At 49.7% G+C, this 27,956-nt stretch overlaps 1 protein-coding gene across 19 annotated transcripts in view; it reads right to left on the minus strand.

The window, feature by feature from the left end:
• The window catches only part of PAX2 (paired box 2), a 92,615-nt gene that overhangs the window by 29,671 nt on the left and 34,988 nt on the right, over positions 1-27,956 (minus strand). For 14 of the 19 annotated variants that reach the window (XM_077877969.1, XM_077877970.1, XM_077877968.1 and 11 more), the window contains 3 exons: positions 20,399-20,484; positions 18,576-18,695; positions 12,709-12,777 (listed from right to left, as the gene is read on the minus strand). In XM_077877969.1, coding sequence (XP_077734095.1) covers positions 12,709-12,777; positions 18,576-18,695; positions 20,399-20,484 — 275 coding nt within the window. The remainder of the gene's footprint in view (positions 1-12,708; positions 12,778-18,575; positions 18,696-20,398; positions 20,485-27,956) is intronic. The other 5 variants (XM_077877959.1, XM_077877958.1, XM_077877962.1 and 2 more) reach the window with 1 other exon arrangement.

A 27,956-nucleotide genomic window follows, 5' to 3' on the forward strand; every position in this document is an offset into this window, starting at 1 on the left:
CGCTGGCCTCCGCCCGCCCTCCCCCGCTGGCTCCTCCAACACTACCTTCCCCCTCTGAGGGGTTCACCCCCAGCTGCCAGTTGTTGCAGTTTCAAACTCAATTGTTCTCCTCGGTACTGAGGCAAATGGAGTCATTAATTACCTTCTATCGGCTGGGCTGAGTTCAGAATGCGATCAATATCCCGCTTGTCATTCAGCGCAGCCCGCCGGTGCAGCCCCGGCCCCACCCCCACCCCCACGCGGCGCCCACCCTCCCCGCGGATGGGGCGCGGGGGCCGGCAGGAGCCCAGGAGCCCCGCCGAGCCGGGCGGCTCTCGCACCCGAGGAGCTAGGAGCGCCGGGATTCGTGCGATCGGAGGGGACAGGGCAGGGGGGAAAGAAAGGAAAGAAGTGTGAGCGAGGGAGGAGTGCACGCGAGGAAAGGCAGGGAGAGACGCCCGAAGAGGAGATGCTGGGTGTTAAAGGAAAAACAGGAGGAGGGGGGTGGGGAGAGCAGGGGGCAAGCCGTGCTGCCCTGTGCTGGGAGGGGCTGCAAGGGCCAGGCTGGAGAGTGCGCTCCTGGGATCACCCTCCTGGATCACCGTTTGTCCCAGGAGATGGGATGACAGTCCCCGTTGCCTCCCATTCTTAAACTGGACAACCTGCCTGCGAGTGTGCCCGGGCCAGGCAACACTCAAGAGGAGAGCATGAAGAAGCCCTTGGAAATAGGGCCCACAGCTTAGGCTCTGAGCAAGACCAGGTTCTGCCTGGCCTGGCCCTGGCAGACCACCTGTTCTCCTTGACCAAGCTCAGCTTCTGGGCTTCTGAAATTTGAGCCCACTCAGTGAGGGACGCCTGGGTGGTTCGGGTGGTTGAGAGCCTGCCTCTGGCTCAGGTCCTGATCCCTGGGTCTTGGGATTGAGTCCCGCATCAGGATCCCTACTGGACACCTGCTTCTCCCTCTGCCTATGTCTCTGCCTGTGTGTGTGTGTGTGTCTCATGAATAATAAAATCTTAAACAAACAAACAGTGAAGTTCATGGGAGGGGGGAAAAGTAGGGGTAGCTGCCTGGGCTGCTGTGCCCATTTACACCCACATGCCTCTAGGGACACTAACTTGCATTAGTGATCCTAACATAACGCTGGACTAGGAGTGACATCGGAGTTGAAATCCTGGTCTTGTCGCTCACGTGCTAGATGGCCTTGGCCAAGTCCCATGAGCTTTTCTGGATTGAGTTTCCTCAAAGTTATACCAATGGATGGCTAGCTCCTCCCTCAGCAGTATTAATTTCTTCTTTCTCTGTGTTCCAGTAGCCATCTATCCAAACCTCTATTGTAGAAATAGTAATAATAACTGAAATCGATCCAGTTCCTATTACAGTAGCAGACACTATGTGTAACATATAGACACTGACTTAATTCTTACAATAACAGCAACTAACATGAAGTGCTTACTATATATTAGGCAATCATCTAAGAATTGTACATATATTAACTCATTTAATTTTCACCAGAACTTAAGCAGGAAGCTTCTATTATTATCCTCATTTTGGAGTTGAGAAAACAAATGTTTTCTCAACAAATGTACAGAGGTTCCAGAACTTTCCTAAGGTCACAGCTAACAAGTACTGGAAGAGACAGAAGCAAACACAGGAAATATGCGTATGGCAGCTTGAGTTCGTAACCTGGAGAAACCGAAGGATGGAAAGGTTAGGTAACTTGCCCCAAATTACCTACAACAGCCGGTAAGAAGCAGAGCCAAATTTAGAATCTATATGTAGCATGGTTGTTGTTGTTGTTGTTGTTGTTTGCATGGTTGTTTTTTTAATGTTTGTTTTCTCCACTAAACTGTGACTATTTTGAAGGCAGGGACCCATCTTTTTCATCTCTGTAAACCTAGAGTAGGGCCCGAGGTGATAAAAAAAAATGTTGGCTGATTCATCTAACAGAATTCCAGAAGCAAAGGTAGATAAATTTGTAACTTGCCTCCCTCAACAATTTACCTTTGAGAGGAAAAAAAGAAGCAACAAAAGAAATTGCTACTCTGGATTCAGTGTCATTGCATTTTACAGCTGCAAATTATCATGCAGATCATTTAAGCTGATTCCCTCTTAGAGACCAAAAAAAGGGCTCAGAAAGGTTGAGTAATTGTCCCCTGTCACACAGCTAGTCATCGTTAGGAGGGGAACTGAGGTTCTCAGTTGTCCAATGCCCTTTTCACTATTCCAAGCTGCTTAATTCTGAGAGAAACAAAAGCCGATAAAAGAGAAGTGATGGGGATCTGGGGAGAAAGCAACCATGTCTAGAGTTGACAGTAGCCAAGGGAGGAGGCATTGGACAGAATCCAACTCAAGGAAAGCAAACGGCTACACGTGGAGGGAAGGAACGGTCGTGATCCCATGGCAAGGGAGTCTAATTCCCTAAGGACAGGGTGCTCTAAAAATGAAATTTCACCTCTACAAGCTCAAATAATCAACCTGACAAAGTAAAGGCACTGGAGTGGGGGGAGGGGCTGAACTAGAAGGACATTTAAGGAAAATCGTGGTTGTTGCACATGGATAAGCTTTAAAAATGATGAGCCTAGATTTTAAAAGGACATGTACACCGAACAGTGGAAGATTATGCAGCCATTAAAAAATCATGTTTTCAAAGAATATTTAATGATATGTGAAAATGGTCCTATATAATGTTAAGCAAAAATAGCAAGACACAAGCTGTATATATACAGTATCATTCCAGTTTTGATAAAAAAATTATATATGCACAGAAGGGGAAAAAAAGACTGTGAAGAATAGACCAAATTCTAACAGTGGTTATCTCTCAGTGATGAGATCAGGGTGATTTTTTTTTTTAATTTACTGTATCTTCCAAATATTTTACAATGAGCATGTATGATACTTATTATCAGACAAAAGTTTTTTTTTCCCCCTCTTAAAAAGGACACATAACAGATGGAAGGAAGGAAGGGCCCATAACCAAGGATGGATATGAGAATAGCATGAACCTATCAGGAAGAAAAAAGGGCCTTCGTAGCTATGTTTGAAGAAAGACCAAGAAGGAAGGTAGGTTTACGCTCAGTACTTGGGAAGCAGAGTAAGATTGAGACCAAAAAGGAGAGAAGGTGTAGAACCTCTCGGTGCTTCCTCAGCTTGCCTTTGCCTTCTCCACCAAAAAAAAAAAAAAAAAAAATCTTCAAAATGGGATCAGCAGGAGGGGGCCAGGCAGGTTAACTCCTTCCCTATTTTTTTAGTTTTTAGTTTAGTTTTTTATTTATTTTATTTTTATTTATTTTATTTATTTTATTTTTATTTATTTTATTTATTTTAGTTTTTTTATTATTTTATTATTTTAGTTTATTTATTATTATTTATTTTTAGTTTATTTATTTTAGTTTTTTTATTTATTTATGATAGTCACAGAGAGAGAGAGAGAGAGAGAGAGGCAGAGGGAGAAGCAGGCTCCATGCACTGGGAGCCCGATGTGGGATTCGATCCTGGGTCTCCAGGATCGCGCCCTGGGCCAAAGGCAGGCGCCAAACCGCTGCGCCACCCAGGGGATCCCTAACTATTTCAATTTACTTAACTTTCCCAGGCCCAGATAACTCATCTACCAGGACCCTAGGGGGCGAAGCAGATAGGATCCTAAATTTGATAATCCTTAAGAAGACACAAGGAAAGGGGTGAGGCAGTGACAAAGCCCAAGCCATCTGCCCTGTCAAGGGGGAGTGGGGGAGGGGGTGGGGGTGGAGATGGTATGCTTATGCAAATAATGCTCTAATAAATGGTAATGCTAGGGTTGGGGAATTTATTTATTTGTTTGTTTATTTGTAAGATTTTATTTATTTATTCATGAGAGACATGCACACAGAAAGAGGCAGAGATACAGGCAGAGGGAGAAGTAGGCTTCCCACAGGGAGCCTGATGCAGCACTTGATCCCTGGATACAGGACTGTGTCCTGAGCCAAAGGCAGACAGACACTCAACCGCTAAGCTACCCAGGCATCCTGGGAAATCTTTCAGAAGAAATTATTATACAGTTAATTTGTGGGCCACAGGAAAGAACATGGTGATACCCTGGAACCAGCATGCATTTACCAAGAAGAAGGTGCGGCACATTAATTAGGTAGCAGTGCTTCAATCAAATGCCAACCCCACTAAAACTGTCTTAATTGCCCTGGTTGGAAGCAACTGCTCTCTCTCTCTCTCTTTCTCTCTCTCTTTCTTTTTTAAAAAATATTCATCATAGCGCTTTATACCTTGATCACAGCATCTATCACATTCTGCTTATATAATGATGTGCACATTTATCTCCCTACTAGATTAGAAGCTTCTTGCAGTCAAGAGCTGCATTCTATTTACTTTTGTAAATCACTCCTCCTGCCATGTTTTCTATCTAGCAGGTGCTCAATCTGCTCATCAACTTAAATTGCATTTTTTATTGATGAAGGAAATGCTGTGGATGTGGTGAATGTTAACATTTCACAAAGAATCTCCTTCCTAATGTTATGGGCAAGATGAAGACAAGTGATAAGGTAGATGGCTACTGGGCCCAATAGTATCCAAAGCATTCATTTATTGCAACCAGGAGGGAGGTTTCCACTGGTGGGTGATTGTCTCTCCTTTATTTTATTTTATTTTATTTTATTTTATTTTATTTTATTTTATTTTATTTTATATTTATTTATGATAGTCACAGAGAGAGAGAGAGAGAGGCAGAGACATAGGCAGAGGGAGAAGCAGGCTCCATGCACTGGGAACCCGACGTGGGATTCGATCCCGGGTCTCCAGGATCGCGCCCTGGGCCAAAGGCAGGCGCTAAACCGCTGCACCACCCAGGGTTCCCTGTCTCTCCTTTATTTTAAAGACAAGTAATTCTTGTGAAAAACTCTACTAGGATAATGCTACAGAAGACATCCTTATGTCTTAATCAGGTGGAATTAAGAGCCCAAACCAACAAGATGAAATTCAACAGGGATAAATGGAATGCCCTATGTTTAGGTTTAAAAAAATCAATTATGCAAGTGCAGAATGGGGTAGACCTGGCTTGATAGCAATTGATGTGAAAAAGATCTCAAGGTTTTCGTTGACCACCAACTCAATATGATCTTGAGTCTGACAGAGCTGCTAAAAAAAAAAATCGAATGTAATCTTAGGCCACATTATGGATGTAGTATCTCCAGGAGAGTGGCATGGTTCTACTGTTCTTGGCATTGGCTAGACTCTCTAGAGTTCAGTGTTCACAAAGGAGGGACTTTTAACTGTCAAGAATGAATTCAGAGACAGGTAACCGGGATGGTGGGGAAGCTCCTCCAGTGCAGGGACCACATCATGTGATAAACTAAAATCCATTCCGGGGCTCAGCAAACTGGGAAGGATAGATGGAAAGAAGAGAGGGTGTCAAAGGGAGATCTTTACCATCACTCTAAGTGGTGAATACTGTTGTCTATTTTAAAGATGAGGAACGTGAGATTCAAAGAGATTATGTAAGTAGCCAAAGATCCCACAGCCAGTAAGGAGTGCAGATGGATCCCACATCCAGACATCTGGATTACAAGGTCCTTCCCTCAACACTACCCTGACTCAGTATAAAGGCAGTTCTGCTAACAATGACAATTGTCCATGTATGTCCTATGTCCAGGCAGGGGCTGCAGCCTGGCAGGCAGAACTGCTGGAAGGGAGAGTTCTATGTGAGTGGCAGATAAGACCAGATGACCTCTAAGAATCTGAGACCTTGGGCAGCCCGGGTGGCTCAGCGGTTTAGTGCCGCCTTCAGCCCAGGGCGTGATCCTGGAGACCTGGATCGGGTCCCATGTCAGGCTCCCTGCATGGAGCCTGCTTCTCTCTCTGCCTGTGTCTCTGCCTCTCTCTGTGTCTGTCACGAATAAATAAATAAAATCTTAAAAAATAAATAAAAATTTTAAAAAATTAAAAAAAAAAAAAGAATCTGAGACCTTGCCTTGTCACCAACCTCATCCTAGCCACTGGCCTCATTCCACATGGGAGGGGTTTCTGGAGACAGTCTCTCTGCATCTTAGCCATTCCTGGGCTCAAGTCCCGTCTCCTGCTTGCTCTTCTAGCCACTTCCCTGGATTCCTATTGAATGCTCAGCCACATGGTTCAGCATTTAATTAGCAGCCTATTGTCTGATGTGTGATGGCCTTGCCTCTCCCAGTAGATTCTAAGTTCCTAGAGACCCCAGCCCTGGTTGGTTATTTGTTCCTCTCGTACATCCCAACACAGTGGGCACTTGGCCCCACATCGATACAAAGCTCCCCAGAGATGTTAAGTGTAAGTTTTCTCAATATTCCACTATTTACACACCAAAGCAAAACCACAGACTCTCAACTCTCTGAAATGGTTTATAGGAAATCTGCCCAAAGACAGAAGGATGACCTGAATGATCATCTAGGGTCCTCATATTTCCTAACCAAACAGTAGAGGGGAGACCTAGAACTCTAGAGAATTATACCAGTAGTTACTTTCCCCTTTTTGAATAGGTAACCTCTCCCACACCTCCCAGTTACCTGTAGCAGGAAAGGGCATGGGCACGTGCAGCCAGCACACAGCTAGTGTGAGTGTGTGTGACCCATATATGAAGTAGGAGGCTGAGCAGGTAGAGATGAAGCTGGAAGGAAGTGGGGACCAGAGGCAATGATGGGAGGGGAGCTAACAGGTCGTGGAGGGAGAATTGAAATGCACAGAGAAAGGGGAGCAGTGAGCACTGGGTGCGTCTGAGTGAATTCCCCAGAGTGATCAACTTTCCTGCTTGGGAGCAGGCACCGTGCCTTCCTGCTGGCTGGCTGGCAGAGGCTAGGGCTCCAGGCTCATGGGCCGCTAGTGGGAAAGGGCTGGCTGAGTGTCTGTGTGAGACCCTGAGTCTTCCTTCAGCCCTATGTGGGTTCTCACGGAGAGGCCGGGGCCTCCTGCCTGGTGCTGGGCGCCAGCTGGGGCCAGAACCAGTTAGAAACCTCTCTGGAGCCAGGAAGGAAGGGGGCTTTGTTAGCTCAAAGGACACAAGCAAGGCGAAAAATTACATACCAGGCCGCCCTAAGTATGCTTGTTTAGAGAAACTGCTTGCATTTATGAAGTCTTTGGTGCGGAAAGCAGGGTTGCAAATGACTGCATCAGAGCGACAGTAAAGGCCATTAATTTCCTGTTATGTTTTCCTGTGTTGGGGGCTTTATTAATTTAATTTTACACTGTCGAACAACAGCGAGAGCTGACACTGCCACACCGCCACGGCTGGGGTTTTCTTTTTGTGTGTGTAGCAAGGCTTTGCCTGACATGCAAATCAACGCTATTACCGGAACCAATAAAGATGTGTGGCGGGAAGAGGGGAGGGATGAGGAGAGGAAGGGAGGGGAGGAGGCAGGGGAAAGGAGACAGAAGGGGAGAGAAAGGGCGAAAGCCATCCTTGGCCACTCTCTGCCTTCCTCCATGCCTATCATCTCCTGGCTTCAGAGCATCCCCCACAATCAGTACTTTTTGTCCATCCTTCACTTTCCCTTTGACACTTCTTCCCTCGACTGTCCGCCTTCAGACACCTCTACCTCTGCTGTCCTCCTCTGTTCCAGCTCCTGGCCGAACTCGGGAACAGGGACACAAAGTTTCCGAGAAGAGGTGGGAGGCAGACTTCCCTCCCCATTCGCCATCCCCAGCTGAGGCACATTGCGGAAGCACAGGGGTTGCCAAGCAACGGAATGCCAACCCCACAGGTAGGGGTGAAGGCCTTTCCTACACACTCCTCTTTCTTTTAAAGTCAAAGATTCTGGCCCATGTACATATTATTATTAGGTATGCACACATGAACTCACGTGTCTGTGCACATGAAGAAATGTCTAGAAGGACAGATATCCCACCTTGCTTACAAGTCCCTCTGAGTGCTCATATCCTAACCTTGTCAACCATTTGTTTCCTTTGAATTCCCAGAAAAAAAATACGTCTCTAATTGTTTCTCCTTCAGAGCCTCCAGCAGCTGTCTTCACTAGCTGCAAGGTACCCGGCTGGCCTGGACCAAGGGACCAGAGAAAAGGAATCCTGGCATCAGAAAAAAAGGCAGCTTCCTGAGACACCACATTTTGGTCCCTTTTACTCTGTATACCTCCCCCAGACTGCCCCTCACGCAGAGCAACTTCCACAGACTGGCTGTGCCGGTGGTCCATGCTGCCCTCCGTCCCATCTGCCATGCTACCAGTCCGCCAGGGTCCACACTGCCTGAGTGTCTAGATTGGCCACACCACCAGAGGAGCTGAAGATCGGGGGCAGGGAGGTGAAAGGGAAGGAAAGTCAATCAGCTGGAGTCACTCCTACCAAACGCACTATCTGCACCCATCTATCTCAACTCTGCAGTCTGCTGGGGTCTAGGGAGTTCTGTGTGAGTCTGTGGAAGAGAGGGGAGGGGGCACTGAGTGTGTGTGTGTGTGTGTGTGTGTGTGTGTGTGTCCACACATCCCTCCCTCTGTCACTGGCTTGCTCGAGCTCCTGCCTGCACTTTCTGCTTCAGGAGCTGTTTGCCAGGCTCTGAGAGGCTGTTGGATGGAATCCAGCTCTCCCTAGGAGGAGAGCATACACTTCATAAACTGCATTGACTTTAATGCAGGTTCCTGGGGCTGCTTTCCTCAGGCTTTTCTTCCCTCCTCCGTCCGCTCTGTCTCGATCACATTTTATCCCTGCCCCTGTGTGCACCCAGACCCCATGCGTGCGTGCCTGTGTGCACATGCACTTGCGCGCGCGCACACACACACACACACATACACACAAACACTATAGCTAGTGCTTCTGAAAAAGATGAAGCCTCAGGCGGAAAGAGAATGGGCAAGGTGTAAAAGCCCTGTATAAAGGGGGATTCCTTGGCCTGGCCCTGGAGGGGCCCCGTGAGATGCCCACGTCCTGTCTCCAGTGGAGTTGAGCACAGAGGGTGCTTTGAGGCAGGCAGGCAGGCAGGCGGGTACTTCAGGGAGGGAGGGATACTGACATTTGGTGGGGACAGCCAAATTAGGAGCCACCTGGAGGCTGGGCCACAGGGCTCCAAGGAAGGGAGGGAGAGAAAGCGAGGCCTTCATGCAGGTTGAGGTTTCTGAGGCCTCCCTTGTCTGGTGTTGTCAAGGTCAGCAGGTTCGGGTTCACCGAAGGGTCAGGATGGTTTGAATTACTGGCTCTGCTGCAACTCGGCTCTGAGGCTCGTGATCTGTCTCCCAGCCCCAGAGCCAGGGCCCAGCCCTCCCCCAACCCTCCTTGCCTTTTCACCCCCACACAGGACAGAATGGGGAGGGTCCTGGAGAGCCCTGTGGCCACCATGGCTCAGAAGAAGGCAGGCAGGGAAGCTCAGAGCTCAGGGCTCCTTCATGAGCAGCCAGCAAGGTCAGGGAGGGTGCTCAGACCCACTCCTCTGCCAGGCAGCAATCTGGTCTACCTTCCTTCCAAACCCTTTCTGAAGTGTTCCCCATGCCCCTGCCCTTCCCAGCTGCCCCTTGGCCTGCAGAGGAGGAGGCATCTGGGGAGGTGAGCCCAGGAGCAGCAAGACCTGGCTCCTCCCTCCTGCATCCATAGCCTGCACTTGGGGAAGAAGGGCAGAGCTGAGGCAGCGGATTTCTCGCCTGGTGCCCTTGCCCGTGGAGGAAGGAGAATGATGCCTACCTGCAGGGCTGGAAGGTGGATGCCAAGTGGAAGACTAGGAGTTGAAGACAAATTCTGACAAGATGGGTGTGCATGCATGTGTGCAAGAATGTCCAGACATGGGGGGTGGGGGCCGGGGAGTGGGGAGGACTTGAGGCCTTTGCTGGAAAAGTTGTGATACTGTGCTACACCCACCCCAGTTTCCAGTGGTGGAGAGACATGGGTACCTCCCTCCACTGCAGATTTGTACATTCTCTCCTGGTTGGGGGGTGGGGTGAACCTATCTATTCTGGCACCTTATGAAAAAAAAAGTCTCTTTTGTGCTAAATTTCAACAAACTTATTCAAACAACCAAATATAACTCTTTATCCACAACAGCATGAACTGGCTGGGAAACTACACTGGTTAATGATCTGGCTGCCAGTCTCTAGTAGAAACACAGGGATTTATGTACAAATTCAGGCACCTGTGTCAACCTCACACAGCCAGAAAAAAGTAAACCCATGTGTGCACAGATGCCAAGGTTAAGTTCTTAATAAAATATCTACATAACCTACCCCTACAGAAGTGTAACGATACAGTCAGTGTTATACTCATGGCCATAACTTGACAGAAAATTTGGCTAAAAAATATGATCCAACTAAGAAAAGATCCTCCCCTCAGGTGCAAACTGTCTAATTTCCCAGGTTACTGAGAAGATATAATCATAACAATGTATGTCCATAAGTGGATTTTTTGATGTCTTAGTGACTGTTGACCTTTGAACCTTAACTCTTTCTTGGACTGGAGTGGACATTAGCCAGGTTTTGACTATTTGTTGGAAAATGAACATAGGTTGAGCTTTGTTGATACAGTTAAACTCAGGCACTTGTCCAGACAGATTACTACTTTCGTGTAGATTTGGTTTCTGGACTTTCATAGGAGCTGCTTCGTGAGGGCAGAGTCTGTGACCTGGGGCTGGGTGGTATCGGGCAGGTAAAATCATATAATTCCAGCAACCATCCACAGAGTACCTTTCCTTAAAGAAACTCAAACTCTTCTCAGCTTCCCCCTGCCAATATAATGTTTTCTGACTGCCTGACCAGGGCCTGGAGGAGAATGAAAGCCAAAAGAGGTTCTGTGATTTCCTGCTGACAATGTAAGCTCACGCCAGGGTTCTGAGAGCATGACCACCGCCGGTTCCACACTCCCGGGTGGGAGTGGGGGTATTCTTTGAGAAGGGAAGCAGACAGCTGGGGATGTATGTGTGGAAGGAGTAGGTGATAAACAGACATAATGGTGCCAACATACCAGGTTTAGGTTAAGGAATCTGTAATATGGTGCAGCCTCAAGGTGTCTTCCGGACACTCCTCGGCTCCCCTCCCAGTTCCTTCAGGCTGAATCCTGTCCTGCTCACATGGTGTATGCTCAGCAAAACTTCCCTAAGCTCTTCCCATGCAAGCCAGGCTTGGATGGCTCTCTGCTTCTGCCAGTCCTCTGCATCAGGACCAAAAGGCCATGGAAACCAGCTCTGTGGGCCTGAGGGGGTCAGGCTCTGGCTCCTGCCTCTGCCTCTCAACCTCCATCCGTGCCAGCCTTCCAGGGAATGCTCACCTGCGGATTTCCCCCATGAGCCTCCTCCAGGACCGAGTCGAGTCACACCCAAGGTCCCAGGGCCTCTTCCCCAGGGGTCCTCTTCCCAGAGTCCTCCTTGTCTATCTTTTCTGACCCCAGCTCTCTTCCCGCTGCCCCTCCAGAAAGACAGTGGGGAAGAGAGACCAGTGAGCAGGGCATGCCTGGTTTACATTAATGAGATACGCCGAGTGTAATCCGGCCATGGAGGCAGCCTACAAAAGGAGGCGAGCGGGCGGCCAGGAGCAGGGCTGCTCAGGTAATTGGTTTATCTATCTGGAAGCAGGGGGAGCAGTCTCAGCACAGACAGACTAGCAGTAAAGTCTCTTCCTTAAGGCTATTTCCTTTGTCTTTTCAATTGCTTGCACATCCATGTGAGAGAGGGAGAGAGTGTTAAAGAGAGAGGGAGAGGGAGAAATGTTAATTTGTGAATTAATGGCTTTTCTCAGCGGAATTGTAAATTCAAATGTCACCTCACACGGTGACACCACGGCTGGTCTGCTGAAGAAGCAATGATAAGATCCCCCACCTCCCTTGGTGCCCCTCCCTCCCCAAAGATAGCTGTGGAGTGGAACATGCTACTTTTAATTTGCAATAACAACACAACAGAGGTATGCAGTAATGACTGCCTTCTTCCACCCTCCTCCTGGCTTCCTTCCCCCCAGTCCACTTGGCTCCCCATTTCCTCCCTCCCCACCTCCATGGCTCTTCTGAAACAACACCTCACCTCAACCGGGCTGCCCCCACCCCCAGCCCAGCCAGGGCCCGATCACAAGGTGGGGGGGTATGCCTTCGGAATTGACGATGCTGCAACCCTCTCTTCTCCTTCAATAATCAGGGGATTAATGATCCTGAAGTTAAAGTGAGGCTGATACCGAGGCCCTGCCCAGCGTTGGGAAAAAGCCTTCATTGTTTTCAAGCAGGAGGCGGGCAGCAGTGAGGGAGATTCATGGATGGAGATTGAATATGCAATTTTCTTTCACCTTGCCAAGAGCTGCCCCTGGGCTGTGCCTGGCCTAAATTTTTCCTTTTACCATCTCTGCCTTATCCGGCCCTCCCACCTCCCTTCCATTCTTTCCAGAAAATTACCTTCAAAATTGATTTCCACTTTTACAAACAAATATAATGGGAACACAGGAAAAAACTTGGGCCGTGATGAATTAGGGCTGTCAGGTGCTTCCAGGTCTCCTTTGCTTTTGTTTTACTACCCGATCTGTTCTTTGTTTTTCCAAGGGCTGGAAAAAGTGCCCCCCATCCACTGAGTGCGTGACCCTCCAGGTCACCCGGGGCCTCAGCCCCCAAAGCCAGCAGTGGCCCATGGCGGAAGTGATCTAGGCCCTGAGACTCTGTTAGCCTCTTGGTTTCCCAGCGGAAGCCTCACCCACCTTGTTTTCTGCTCCCTGGCTCTTAGGAGCCCACTTTCTGGATTATCTCTAATCGCCACCCTTCCCACCCCCCAACTATTTCCCCTGACCCCCACACCATGTTCCCTCTGGCCCCCATACCTCTTAAAGTCCAGACCAGATGCAAACCTCCACCTCCTCTAATGTGGGCAGGATCAGTGTATACCTCAACTAGAGCAAATGAGAGACAGACAGACACTGAGAGATCCTGAAAGGCAGGCAGGTAGAAGAATGGGGGCAAGACCCTGAGATTGGGAGACCAGGCTCCTCTTCAAAGGGCTGTGAGGTTTCTGAGTGACAACTCCCACACAGCCTGAGGGTGTAAGGGTTCCCAGCCTCAGTTTCCCCAGCCTTGGGTCCCAGGCAAACCTGGAGGCAAGCTCAAGACAGCCCATCCATTTGCCTACAGAATGCAAGGTGATGCCTACAGGGCCCTTTGGGCAAAACTGTATGTCTCACCTCACCACCTGTGTCTCAGGACCCTGGAGCCGTCACATAGTCAGGCCTGGCTTCGAGCTCTCCTGCTCACTAGTACTGGTGGATCTGCACCTGCTCTCATTTGGTCGTCTCTTCAAGTATATGCATTACCCAGAAGATTGCATTCCTGCCCAGTGCATGGCGTTCCACACCCCTCTTCACCCAAAGATCACAGAATGGTAGAAAACACACACGTACCCACATTTGCATCAACCATGTCAAAAATTACATGGTGTCCATAAAACAACAAACACACGTTTCCTTAGATCTATAAATAAACTTACATGTGAGAACAGAAACACACAGCAATGGATATGGGAAGGGATGCCTCCATGTTAGAAAAGAAGGGGGTCCTAGATTTATTTACACACATCTAAAATGCCTATGGAGGGATGCCTGAGTGGCTCAGTGGCTGAGCATCTCAGTGGCTGAGCATCTGCCTTCAGCTCAGGCCGAAGGGACCTGGGATCGAGTCCCACATCGGGCTCCCCACAGGGAGCCTGTTTCTCCCTCTGCCTCTGTCTCTGCCTCTCTCTCTGTGTCTTTCATGAATAAATAAATAAATCTTTAAAATAAATAAGTAAATAAAATAAAATGCCTGTGGATGCTAAGAGAAGACATGTGGCCCATTTGGATAACCACACAGAGCAAATGACTAAGTAGAGATGGACAAAGGTCCTCCCAATCACACATGGGTGGCTGACATCTTTTCCCCACTCCCTGGTCCCAGTGAGCTTATCCCAGCATCAGCTTCCTGCACCAAGATTAGGGAGCCTGGGCCCAAGTAAGTTTCCTTCTGACATGACTTCATTTCCCCTCAAAACCTGTTGTCTATTAGGTCCTTCCCCACAGACACACAATGACCTGTCTTCCAAAGTGGATGCAGCTCGACACTCGACCCGTGATTCTAGGTAGCCCTCTCCGCAGTCCCCCTGGAGTAAGTGCTGTTGCCATCTCCATGTTCCAGAGGAGAAGATGGAGCTGATGAAGGACTAGTGATTTGCCCACGCCACCAGGATTCACACTCAGCTGTGCCCCACCCCAGAGCCAGCACCTATCCCCACTGTGCCACACTGCCCACCCACGCCACCCAAGGGACTGCCCGCTGGCTTCTGCCGGGCATCCTCCTTCTCGCTGGGACTCCTGCAGTCTCCTCTTGCCTGAAGCCAGGGCCCCCCGACCGTGCAGGCACTGTTCATTGCTGCAGCCGCATCCCCTCATTTGCTCCAAGTCTAACCTGAGCAACATAGTCAGGATTTCAAGGAAGGAAAGGAACTAAGGAAATAAGCCTCCTTCTGCAATTATGGCTTCAGCCAGAGCAGAAAGGAGCTATCAAAGGCAGTGACTGAGCTGAGCCGTTTGCAGCTGTGCAACCTGCCCTGTCTACAAATGCACAACTGCCCTGGCTTGGCACCACTCAGCTGCACAATTCATTGTGCGTCTAATTAATGGAATGCCAGATCACAGCCCCTGGCGATCCCACACATCATGAGAGGATACCAACACATCGCCCCTCACACAGATCAACAGGCCCCTACCACATGACTTCATTTGGATTTTTAGACAAGTGACGTCATTGCTCTGTGCTCCAATAATACACATGGACAGCAGTGCTTTGGGCTACAGCTGAAAGCAACTGGGTGAAAGGCAAAGGACTTTGGGTTTCCAGTCCCCCAAAATACAAAGGTCTCTATCTTCCAGCCACGTAAACCAGAGTACACGGCATTCAGGGAAGTGGTGTCCCTTCAAGGGACGCTAATATACTCACCCAAAACTGTAGCCCAAAAGAGGTAAAGATCTTAGCAGGGTACTATACGGCGATCTGCCTTCTCAGACCGATGGATAGCCTGTCTTCTGGGCGCCTCAAGACATAGTTCCTCATCTAACCCTGGTCCATCTACCCGTCTCATTCTGGGAGCTCCTGGACTCAGGTAGGTGGAGAGTGCCAACGCTTCCTGACTAGCACATTTCTCAAAGGAAAATCTGGGGATTTTTCCATACTTCCGGTGGCCAAGGCGCATGAGAAGGTGTCTCAAGCAGGCTCACAGTCACTGTCGGTTCCCTTTCTCCCCAGAGTCACAGCTGATCGGCCCTTTACTAATATCCCCACAGATATGATTGCTGCAGATACTAATAATGCTGTCCATATTCCGAGTGCCAATGCCAATAATGCTTTGGGTATTATCACTGTGAACACCAATAACTACTGCTGAGATTGTCTCCAATAATGCCAGCACACGCTGCAGTGATTGTCCTCGCTAATGCCCACCACCGTGACATTGTTAGTGCTGAAGAATAGGCCGAACCATACCCAGAGGCAGGAGCCGAAGCGCCTTCCTCGAGGACAGAGAGGCTCACAGCTTGCCCTCGGGGTACAGCACTTGTAGAGAGCTGCCCTGGTGCCATGTGGGGGCCAGCCTAGCAGGGCAGCTGGGTCCTCCTGGAGGGGGATGGGCCTCTCCACTCCCTGGAGGTCTAGTCCCTTGACATGCATCCCCATTTCCATGCCAGCGTCCCTCAGTGCCCCAAGTCAGTTTTCTCTTTGCCTGTGGTGCTGGCCCAGTCACTGAAGGACACACCTGGGTGTCTGCAGCCCCTGCCTGAGGCTGCCTCCTGCGAAGGGCCTGCCAGCTGCTGTGCTACCTTGGCCTGACTGCAGACTTGGGCTACATCATCTTGACACATAATTATCTCTCCTATTCTTAATCATCTGAGCTGCTCCCTAATGCAAACTGGGCCCCCGCTGCTTGTAGGCACCCGGAGGCAGCCAGGATGGGGGAGGGGGCAAGGCTGTGAAAGGTCTGCCTTTGCCCTCTCCTTTCCTTCCCCTTCCACCTGGATCCCACAGGTCAAGTGTGTGTGGCGGCCCAGGGGGAATGGGTGGGGGCCAGCTGGGGACAACTGGCTTCCTTCATAGGTGCTGGCCTCCACCCGGGAAAGGGCAGCCCCAACTAGTCTGTGGTTGCTCGAAGAGAGGCGGAGACAAGGCAAGAGAACCACCGCCCCCATCCACCCAACCAAAAGAAATAGGGCCTCAGATCCTCCTTGTACCCTGGCTAGGTCCAGGAGGTGAAGTATTTCAGCAGTAAGAGGAAACTGAGAGTCCACATTATCCCTCATCTAGAAGATGCCAACTGCTTCCTAAGTTGTTTCCCTGTTGCCATCACAGTCTCCCTGCCAGAAGATTGTCTTCCCAAACCCAGCCCTGCTCTTCTCCCTTCCTGCTCAGACACTTTCAGTGGCTACTCAAGCCTGCAGAGAAAAGTCCAGACTCCTTATATGGTCTGGTCTTGGCCTGATCTCCTGTGACCCTAACCCATGTGCTTGCTCAGCCTTCACTCCCAGCCTTTCCCTCATGCCTCTTCATTCCTGCCAGGGCAGACCTGCATCTTCTCACCACAGTACCTTTTGATCAAGAGGCTCTGTCTACCAGATAGGATTTCACACTGCCATTGTTCTGGACATGCCCCTGATACATCAGTCAAGCCCCTCCTCAAAATGCAGCCCTCCTGCCAGGTTACTCCTTCTTGACTCTGAGTTCCCATGGCCTGCCGCCCAGACCTCTATCACAACACAGCTATCTGATGGGCCTTTCTGCTCTCTGGGCTCACATGTTTTACACGCCCCACTAGACTATAAGCTCCTTAAGGACAAGAATCATATCTTGTTCTGCTTTGGGATCCCCTAGCACCAAGCTTTTCTTGCAGCTGATGCACAGGAAAGGTTCACTGAATTGAATTGACTGGAAACAATGAGCGTGATCAATTGCAGGTAGGAGAGCACTCTGTTCTGGGCTGGCTGGGCCCGACCCTGGGTGGCCACAGTCTCATACAGTGCCTTCTTACTCCTGGCCTCCTCTCATGGCCCACAGGAGCCCAGGAAACAGAGGGCATACTTGGCCCCAACCGCAGACCAATAAGGGAGAGTATATGGGTAGGTCCTGTGGCCTTCCCCACCCCACCTGCTGGACATCCCACAGTCTAAAAATGCAGGGGCTGGTGGTGAAAGGGGAAACCCTTGGGGCCCGAGGAAGAATCTTCCAAACCACTCAGAGTGCCAGGGCACCTGGCTAAGGCCAGAATGTGGGAAGCCCCCAGGGAGAATTGGGACCTCATGCCTTTTCTGAAGCCTCCCCCTGCCCATCAGGGGCTGCCGCCAAAATAACCACAATGAAATTTAGTGAGTGGCAAAGGCCGTGGCAGCCAAATGGGTTTGAATATTTTGGAAGAAGGAGAAATAGAGCCAGACAAGCTGTTTCCCCGTGAAACGAGGCCATTAGGGCTTCTGGAAGGAGGCCAGCACCAGGTCATCACTGTCTTGCCAGACCTAGGCCTCTCCCGCCCGTACTCTGTCCCTTCCACTGGAGGCCAGGGCTTTCACACCCTCTTTCTCTTCAGCCTATGCCCAGGGAATCTCACTTTTGTTCCCTTTCTCTGTTTCTTACCCTCTAATGCTGCCCCAATCAAGGGGCTTGTCTATGCTTGGGATAGCCATGTTATTTATTGTCCAAATAGGACATTTTTGAGAGAAAAAAGAGATGCTGACTGGCCAAGATGCAGAGACAAAAGGCATAAATTGGGACTGTCCAGGCTAATGGGATATGCGGTCCCCCTCATGCTCATCTCTAGAAGACTCTGTCTATTTCATGGGAGATACCCTTAAAATCATAACCCTCCCCAGACAAGGGACCATGAGATTGGGACAGGAAGCAGGCTCCAGACACTGGTGTCTCTGTTGGTCTGGGCCCACTGGCCCTGCGCCCTGGGCCCTTCTCTCATCAGAAGAGAACCAGAAGGTCACGAAGGGACCCCCTCATGTCCCAACATTTGTAAAACACCTTCTCCTGAGCTCATAGCCACCACTCCCTCTTCATGTCCTTTCCCCCCTTTCTCTCTTCTTCATTCCTCCCTCCTCTGAACTCCCTGACAACCTGGTGGCACCTTGAGGCATTACAAGGAATGTGAAAGGGGGGCACAGAGAGGAGCCTGCATGGCGTCTCCTCCCATAGGGAAGAAGAATACAGAGGGCCCATGTCCAGCTCCCTGAGTGGCTTCAATGGGGGGCAGAATCCGTGTGTCACAGAGAAAGGACACCTGGGTCAGGTGCATATGACATCATGCCCCCAACTTCTGATGGGTTGGGATCAGGTAAGAACCAGGGCAGATCGGCCTTTCATCCTTGGGTCAGAGATGAGCTGAACGCTCCCAGGGTACATGGTTCACGCTGGCATGAACCTGGCACCCCACTGAGATATTAGGGGCAGTCGCAGAGGAAGATGAGGCCATCGAGGCTGCTGAGCAGATGGTGAAGCTGAGGGCCCCACCAGCAGCCGGCCTCCCTCTCCAGGAGCCAGCAGGGCAGTGGGGGGACCTGGGCTCCGCTACTAAAACTGATCTCACAGCAGAGCAGCTGTGAGGCCGGGCCGAAACCGGAGCTCTGAGTCCAAGGACAAAGCATGCACAGGGAAGCCAAGCCTCTTCCCTCCTCCCTACCTTCATCACGTTTCCTCTTCTCACCATTGGAGCGAGGGATCCCCAGGATCCCGTTGATGGAGTAGGATCCCACTGGATCATTGGAGGCGCTGGAAACAGGAGGGGAGGCCGTACTGGGAACTGGATGAGAGTAAGGAGGAAATGTCATCAGGATAAGAGCTGTGATTGAAGGCCAAAGCCCCAAGGCTGGGGGCAGAGAGAAGCAGAGGAAATAAGAGGGATGGGGAGCCCATATCGCCTTCCGTTCTCTGAGGTTTAGAGGGGACACATGGCCATACAGTGCACCCTCTTCACTTCTGTCCAGGCCCTGGCTAAGCGGTGACCAGTTAACCCTAGGCCTTCTCCACAGCTCTCGTGACTTGGCTGGGCCATTAAACTCACTTCCTGAGGATGGACAGAAACACCAACATGGGCTCAATCTAGAGAGTGAGTGGTCCAGCTTCTAGGAGCTCCTAGGAGGCCTCCTTGCACAGCTCCCCAATCCCCGGGGCTGGGCCAACCCTTCTAAACAAACCCCAGCTCACTGACTCTAGTCTCCTGGGCTGGCCTTTGCCAGTCCTATTTCAGAGGGTGCGGCTTTCTAGGATCTGTCTCTGACCCTCTAGGAGACACAACAACAGTCGTGATATTCCCCAGGAGGGTGCAGCTCCTTTCTCCCTGGTGCTTCTGGTCTTGAAATCACCTGAATTCTAAATTTCCCCCTCAGGGCACAGACTCATGAAAACATTCACTCCGTGGTGATCAGCTCAGGTACAGCCTGGCCCAACCCTCCCTCCCAGCACACACTGTAACCCGGCTGCAGAAACAGTGGCTCCTGCCAACTTCGGGAAGGCCAGGACCAGCTGTGTCCACTTCCTGCTGGTCAAGAGAGAAGAGGACAGCTGCCAAGAGGGCCAGTAGGAGGAGCATAACCTCATCCCAGCCCTTAAGGGCTCGGGCCTCACCTAGGGCTGCAGTGGCCAAAGGGGAAGACCATAGGGGAGGGGCTGTTAGCTGGTGTTCTGATGGGCCTGGGTCATCTCAGAGAGGCCCTGAGCAAGGACCAGCAGATAAGGAGGCTGGAGCAGCAGGGAATTACAGAGCAGAGGGGAGAGACACAGGTTGAGGAGAGCCCATTAAGAGGAAAGGAGGGGGATCCCTGGGTGGCGCAGTGGTTTGGCGCCTGCCTTTGGCCCAGGGCGTGATCCTGGAGACCCGGGATCGAATCCCACATCAGGCTCCCGGTGCATGGAACCTGCTTCTCCCTCTGCCTCTCTCTCTCTCTCTCTCTGTGTGTGTGTGACTATCATAAATAAATAAAAATTAAAAAAAATTAAAAAAAAAAAAAGAGGAAAGGAGGAAAGAGGCTGTGAGGAGTGGAGCAGAGAGATGAGAACAGACCCAGAGCCACACATACAGAGAAGAGAAAAGAGAAAGGGAAAGGCAGAGAGAGTAAGAAAGAGAAAGAAAGAATTTTAAAAATTACAAAATGCAGTAAGAAGGTCCAGGCAAGTGGAGACAGAATCAGATAAAAACCGAAAATGAGGGAGGAGGAGGAAGGTGGAGAAGAAAAGCTAAAGGAAAATCTTCACGTAGAGAGAGACAGAGATAGAGACAGACAAGGCAGCTGCAAGGAGATGTGGGCGGGAGGCAGAGAACAGTCCTGGTTAGCGAGTCTCTTGGGGAGACCCCGACCTGTAGGAGCTCAGGGAAGGCAAGTGCTGAGAAAGGGGTTCCTGGGACTGCAGGTAGGTGGGTAGGTGGGCCCCACTCATGGGGGGGGGGAGGTGGTTCAAGCTCTCCTGGGTGGGACCCCGCTTCCTCCCTTCCCTGAGCCCTCTTACCAATGGTGTGGCCAGGGGCTGTCACTCCCGTCCCAGCCCCATCCGGCGTTGGGTGGAAAGGCTGCTGAACTTTGGTCCTGATGATCCTGCAACAGCATCACGACAGCATCACACATCACATACCTGCTCCCACCTGCACCAGCTCTAGCCCAGCCCTGCAGAGGGGCTCTCCCAAGCTCCCCAGCTTCTCATCCATCTGCTCCCTGTATTCCTGCCCTCATTGACTGCTGCAAGGCATGAGCTTTCCCTCCCACTGGCTCTGCAGATCCAACCTAGTGCACCTGGACAGAGGTGGTCTGTATTCTCTCCTGCAATGTGCATCTTCTGAACTGCAGCTTGGTTTTCAGTAGCAAGGACTGGGGCAGGGGAGTGAGCAGAGCATAGCATCCTTCCCCTCTCTGGGGGTGGGGACTGCCTGGTGGCTTGTTGTCCCTTCCCTCCTCAACTACATGCAAATATCCTCCTGGGAACAGGACTCCCTGGGGCTGGAGATCACTTTGGAGCTGGCTTTCCTATTGGGACTGTATCACAGTCCTCTAGAGTTGGGACAAGGGGGAGATTTCCCTATTTCTTAAGCTAAAAAGAAATAGCCAGGAAAGGGCTGGGTCACAGGTGGCCCCTTTGTCCCTGGGATCCCAGTGCAATGCCAGGTACCTTTGCCAGATGCCAGGTCCCAAGCGTCTTCTTCCTGAGCCCACTTACTGCCCTGTCCCTGCCCAGCTCACTGGCCCAATGATCCAATTCTCTGGGCTCTTACTTGGATCACAGCTTCTTTACCAGCCCAGTTGAAAAGCCTGGCACTCAACCTGTGCACTGTGGAGTTGGAGGGCAGGATTAAACATCCCAGGGTGGAGGATGGGTCTGCTTATCAGTGATCTGAGGAGCCCAGGGCTCAGTGATGCAAAAAACCAATGCCAAAGCCCAAACAGAGGAATATTCCCCTCCGCCCACTAGTTAAACTAGGTACCCTTGGTATCAACTTCACCTATGACATGGCTCCTCCCTACAGAGAGGCATGTGGGCCAAGTTCACCTAAAACCAGCCAGGTGAGTCAGAGGCCATGAGTGGATACCACTCTGGTTTAACTGAGCACTCACAGGCAATAGAGATAAGGCACCTGCCTCACTGTGCTGGAGATGAAGCTGGAGAGGAAAGACACACACCCAGAGAAAGCTAAGGAGCACCAAGGGGCTAGGCAGTAAATGCTAGAAGGAGGCAGAGGAGGAATCCAGCCCCTTGCAGGAGGGAGACTGGGAAAGAAGTCCTTGAGGAGGTGGATGTTCATGTTGACCTTCAAAGGAGGACAGGGCTGTTATCGATGAAGGGCCCCAAGGATGGAGGAAAGTGAAAAGGGCACCAGGCCCTTTGGCAGGAGCCCTGAGTCCTGCTTCTGATGCTGCCACTCATCAGCCACGATAGCTTTGGGCTCATCATTCTACCACTCAGGGCCTCTGCTTCTTCAACTGTAAAGTAAAAAGGTGGGACTCCAAGATCTCAAAAGTCTCTTTCCCAGTGAAAAATATTACAGTACTAATATGAACAAAGAAGTTGTGGTGGGGTGGGGGTGGGGGCATTATAAGCAAGTGCTGGAGGAAGGCTGAAGCAAAGCATGGAAGCTGAGTGAGTTTAAGAGGTTAAAGCCCAGGCTGGTCAGCCAGGAACAGTGGAGATACGTATAGGGGAAAGAGGAAATAAGGCTGAAAACTTGGAAGTGACGATGATAATAGTGATTTTCCATTTGTTAATCATCTATTATGGGCCAACAGCATATGCAATTTATATTACTTATGCATACTACTGTTCATTCACCCAACAACCTCCAAAGTAGATACCATTATCCTCATTTTGCAGATTGAAAACCAAAGCTGACAGAGGTTAAGTGGCTTAGTCAAGACCATACTGTTGGTTAGGGGAGAGGCAGAACTCAGTCTCTAAAACATGTGCTTTTCCTTACTTTGTCCTACTTCTCACAACATGCAGCAACCGGGATTAGAGAGTCTCAAGCCTTCAGTATTTTCGAGACTAGAGAGAACACATACGAGAAGATCTTGGTAGAGCAACATACAGGCACGAGGTCTCAGGAAAGAAAGGAAAGATTCTACAAGACATTGTGAAGGCAGAATGGCCAGGATTTAGCCACTAACTGGAGTCAACCATGGCCCTAAGACCCCAATTCTGTGTACGTGGAAGGCTGGTGGTTTGTACCACTGGCAGGAGGAAAGATGCAAGGAGGTGGCTAGTCTTGTTCCCAACATGCAGTGTTTGAGGTGGTAGGAGAGTATCCAGCTGGCACAGGAGATGCAGATTTAAGACTGTCAAGGAAAAGAGTGTTGACAGAGACGAGAGGCCTAAGGAGAGGATGTTAGAAGGCACTTAATTTCATAGGCTGGGGAAAAGAACCTGACCTTGCAGAGGGGTCAGAATTGGTCACACTGGAAATGGCAGGACCAGGATTGAGCAGTTTCACCTAAGTCAATGGAGAAGAACACTTCCAGAAGGAGAATATAATTAATTGACGGCACCAATGACAAAGCAAATATTCGAAGGAACTGGGAATAAGAAGAGGCATAGGTATGGGAATTTGGGGGACAGTGGTCTCAACAAAGCAACTAGGGCAGGAGCCAAACAGAAAGGGGTTAGGGAGTGAACAGGGAGAGAGGGAGGCAGTGAAAGTAGATTACTGCATTCAGAAGTTTGTAGGAAAGGAGAGGAGAGAAAAGTGTGGAAGCCAGAGGGTGGAATTGGCAGCTTAGTGGAGGGAAGGCTGTACAGAGTAGGAAAGATCTGGATATGTTGGTAGGCTGGGGAGGCAGAACCTGAAGTTGCCTGAGCGTGGATGACGAAGAGAACAAGGCAGAAGAAGACGACACACAGGGAGGGATTGGTGAGCGATGGTGCATTTTGAGGCAGCCAAAGGTTTTGAAGAGGAGCTTTCACAGCTTTTCTCTCTTGGCAAAGCAGAAGGGAAGGTCATGTCTCAAGTGTAAGGGAAAGGTTTGGAGCATGATCACAATGGGAAAGATAAGATGGGAGCTGAGGGCAATGTAGACTGGTCTATAGGAAAAGTCTAGAAGGGGGCTGTGCAGCTCAGAGCAGCTGCCCTTAACTGGTTGCAGCAAAAGCTTCTGGGATCGCACAGGTCTGCTGTGGGTGGCTCCAGTCTATGGGCTGATGAGCACTGGACTAAGGGAGGCCCAGGGCTGGGGCTGGTTGACTCAGATAACCAAATGGCCTCGTGGAGTTTCCATCTTTGTTACTCTGAGCCTCTGACCCCTGGGGCACTGGTGCAAATTTAGCTGAGGCAGCAAGTGATGGAAAATCACTACTCCCTGACAGCGGCTTGGTGGTCCACTAATGCTCTCAGTGCCCATCCGTGCTCCGGACAGTGGGCACTTGGAAGTCCCCAGAGCTGATCTTGGGAATTTTAAGAACTGGGATCGTGGATAATGGTGGTCATCAATTGCCCACCTGCATCCTGTACATAGCCCAGCAACTCATGGGATTATCACCAGAGGTTAAAAGGATGAAGTAAAGCATTGCTTTGGGTGATTATCTAATACTATTTCCCCGTTTCTCCTCCTTCTCTTCCAATCTTTTTCATTCTTGGCATTGTAAGACAGCCAGATGTATCTATGGCCTCCATGGTCTCAGGCCAGTTTGGCCCTCAAGTCAAGTCTGCAAGTATGGATCACTGGGGAGTCCCAAAGTCTGCGTCTCTACTAGGGGGCTGGCAAGTGCCATTTCCTGTTGCCATGAAAGATAGCCCCATCAAGACACCTGGTCCCCACTTCTCTTTCCAGCATGTTCTCCTTCACAGGGATGCCCTTCCTTTCCCATGTTTCCTGGCTTTGCCTGAGCCCAGCATGGGGACTTTAGGAACTTAGCAGGGGTGTGACTAAGGCAAAGGGAAGAAGGGAATAGGCTCTGGGTTGAGTCTGCCTGAGTCTGAGACTCAGTGAAACCCCTAGGTTATTACCTGTGAAATCCCTGACAGTTTCTGATTCCCTCATCTGTAAAGTAAGATAATAATACTGTCCACTTCCTAGGATTGTTGAGAGAATTAAACAGGATAATGCATGTCAAGTGGTTAGTATGACCTTTGGCTCAATAAACACTAATGCCAATGCTAATAATAATAACAACTAATAGTAGTAGTAGTAGTAGTATTCCTCTGAGTGACCACCAGGACTGGCTGCCTTCTGTTTAGGGATGAGCCGGGTGCAGGCAGGAGGCCTCTCAACCCCACACGGTCCATCCTGGTCCATGTAGCTGCCAGGGAGGCCCCGGATGGAGCACTGAGAAGATAGGAAGTGGCAGCAGCAGGTGTCATGACCTGACCCAAAAAGAGGTGCATCAGAGAGACTCTCAGGAAGACAGACTGGGGCCCCCTGCCTGGGGGCTCTGGGAAGGATCCACAGACATTATGACCAGGAGCCTCTCTGGGGCCCAGTAGGTACCAGGGGGCTATGGCAGCACCTCAGAGTATAGATGACAAGGCAGGTGAAGTCACTCTTTCTTTGGTTAAATTCCCAGAAGGCCTTCACCTCCCACCAAGCTGGAGATCAAAACAGTTTCATCAGCTCTGTGAGCTAGAATGAAAGCAGGTAATGAGTCTCCTATTAACAGTTTGTTAAACTCATGAAGAAACCAAGGAGCTCCCAACATGCTAAGAAAGCTCTTCTGGTTCTCCTCCGTCGCCTACTTCCTCTTCCTTTCCTTCCTTCTTCTGGGTTTCACCCTCTGTCTCTCTCCCCTGTGTCTCTCTCTGCCCATCTGTTGGTCTCCCTTCTCTTTGTCTGTCCGTCTGTCTCTCGGCACCCTGAGGTCCCACTGTGGCTGTGTGAGTTTATTGATTCCTGGGAGCTGGGGGAAAGCGGGAGGCAGGGCTGGGGTGCAGGCTCAGGGATGGAAATAGAAGGCTATAAATTATTTGTGACAGGAAAGCAATAGTGGCAGAGTGCTGAGCACAAGTCCTGTGTCACTATTAGATTCCTTTTAGCCTGATGACACTGTAAAAAAGGTTAAGTGTCTGCTGGAATCGTACACCTGGGGGGCCGGGGCAGCCTGAGAGCAGAACAAGCCACTGAGAGCAGGTATATCAATTCTCCAGGCCAATAATATTCCACTCATTGATCGCCACGCAAAGTTCAAAAATCTCATTACAGCCAGGCAGACCGGGAACTTTTTACAAATCAATAGAATGATATAATGTATGTATACTTAGTACAAATGTATCTATTCATCTATCCATCCATCCACGGTCCGCCTCAGGGTTTCCAAGTTAACCTACCCATCATATTATGTTATGTTATGTATGATATTATATTGCATTGTATTATATGATAATAAATGGTGTGCAAAAATTCCCCCTGAGGTGGAGACAAGAGGAGGTCCTATTAGCATTGAGGTGACCTCAGACAGCTCACCTTGGAGAGAGTTAGGTGGCAGCATATCCAGGACTAGACTGGTCAGGATTTCTAGTAGCAATGCTTCCCTAGCAAGAGTTCCAGTAAAAAAAACCCCATTGTCTACTGAGTTATTTACTATGTGTTAGGCAATGTTCTACGTGCCCCAAACAGTTTACTTAATCCTCACAACAACCCATTTTGTATATATGCCATGTTGTAATTTGCCCAACGTCACCCATTTAATAAATGGCAAGTCTGGGGTTTGAATTCAGGGAGTATAAATGCTTGGTAGCCACCAAGCTATCCTATCTCCAAAAAAGAAATACCCTAAAGCCCTGAATCCAAACTCCTGGATTCTATTTCCAGTCTCTTCTGTCGTATTCTGAGAGACAAAGGGTAAGGGGCTCCCTGAGCTTTAGTCTTCCTTCTCTAAAATGGGAGTAATAATACCTGCTGGAGCCAGCTCTTGACAATGTGATATATACATGGGATCTCCAAGCATGTCCCCATAAAATCCTGTCCAGCTGCCTAGAACAGACTGCTTTCCTCATGATGGAATTACTTCTTAGTAGAACGGCAGATTGGCCCTGGGCAAATTGGTCATATTACTGGTTTGCTGAAAGGTTCTTTAGGGCAAGAAGTCAGGTGTCTATATACACGTACCATACACATATAAAAATCAGTTTAAATTGTCGGAGGGTAGACTGCCCACTTAGCAGAGTTTTTGCAGAAAATATTTAATTCCTCATAGGGGAAAGTCTTTCCTGATTTAGTAAATCAAGGGAACTCCAGGTTACAGAACGTCTCAGACTAGCTGGCCCCACCGTCCACTGAGACAGGGGAGTGGTGGGAGGAGCCTCTGACAGTGCCTTCAGGCTTCCTAGGTATTAGAGGCTGGATCATTCCAGAGGACAAAACGATATTTGCTTCAGCAAAGGATATTTTGCCCAGTGATTGCACATAATTGTTTCAACACAGGCCTTCAAGAACTGCCTCTACCAGGTACGTGTTCCTGGCTCAGCCTTGAGTCAAGTTGGAACAATGGAAACAGCTGGAGACTTTTCATGGCAAAACCTCAAGTGAAATATCATAGATTTTCCAGAAAATTTTCACCTCTCCTAAAAACGGTTCCTCTCCCTATTCCCAAGAATTCCAAATAACTAGAATTTTCCCTCTGTACACCCAGGAACTAAAACCCTAAAATTTATTACCTTCTCCTCACAGAGGAAACAGCATCCATCCAACCTCCCCTCCTCACTGGCAGCCCAGATGTGATTTGTGCAAATTTTGTCTTCCTAGGCTCCAGCTTTGCAATTTGTGCAGGTCACAGTGGCTTGCCCATGCCCACTCACATGCCCTGCAGGTTTCATTTTGGACAACCACCCATAGGTTAGGCAGGGTCTATTCATGAGCATGGCTGCTGATGAGGAGAAGGGATGGGCAGGAACTCCCATTCTGGCTATAGCATGGTAGAGCTGGAATATACAGCTTTGGAGGCTAACAGGGCTCCTCCCAAATGAGTCTCTCTTTTGTTGCTTCTCAGAAGTCAAGACTGAGCCCCAAGAGATGAAAACCTTGCAGAAGAGTTTCCTCAAACCACTGTCCTTGAACCATCTGCATTAGAATCCCCTGAGGTGCAGACTAAAAATCAAATCCCTGGGGCCCACCTCAGCCCTTCTCATAAAATTTCTGATAGTGGTAGGGTCCAGGAATCTGTATTTAAGCAAATTCTCCAGATCATTTCATTCTTTTTTTTTTTAAAGATTTTTATTTATTTATTCATGAGAGACACACACAGAGAGAGGCAGAGATGTAGGCAGAGGGAGAAGCAGGCTTCATGCAGGCAGCCTGATGTGGGACCCAATCCGGGGACCCTGGGATCATGCCCTGAGCCAAAGGCAGATAGATGCTCAACCACTGAGCCACCCAGGCCCAGGCTCTCCCGATCATTCTTAAACTCTATTAATATTTGAGAAGACTAGCTTAAGCCAGGGAATGAAGAAATCATCCTTATGGTTATATAAGGGAGCCTTGAGAAAGTTGAGAGAAAGTCTTAGTAGGCTCAGAAGGTTCTTTACTCATATCTATCAATTGAATTTCTCTCCATCTGCTGATCCTGACTCCCACTGACCCAGTAACCAAAATTCAAG

Source organism: Canis aureus, chromosome 29 (assembly GCF_053574225.1).
Source record: "Canis aureus isolate CA01 chromosome 29, VMU_Caureus_v.1.0, whole genome shotgun sequence".
In the NCBI taxonomy this organism is placed as follows: domain Eukaryota; kingdom Metazoa; phylum Chordata; class Mammalia; order Carnivora; family Canidae; genus Canis; species Canis aureus.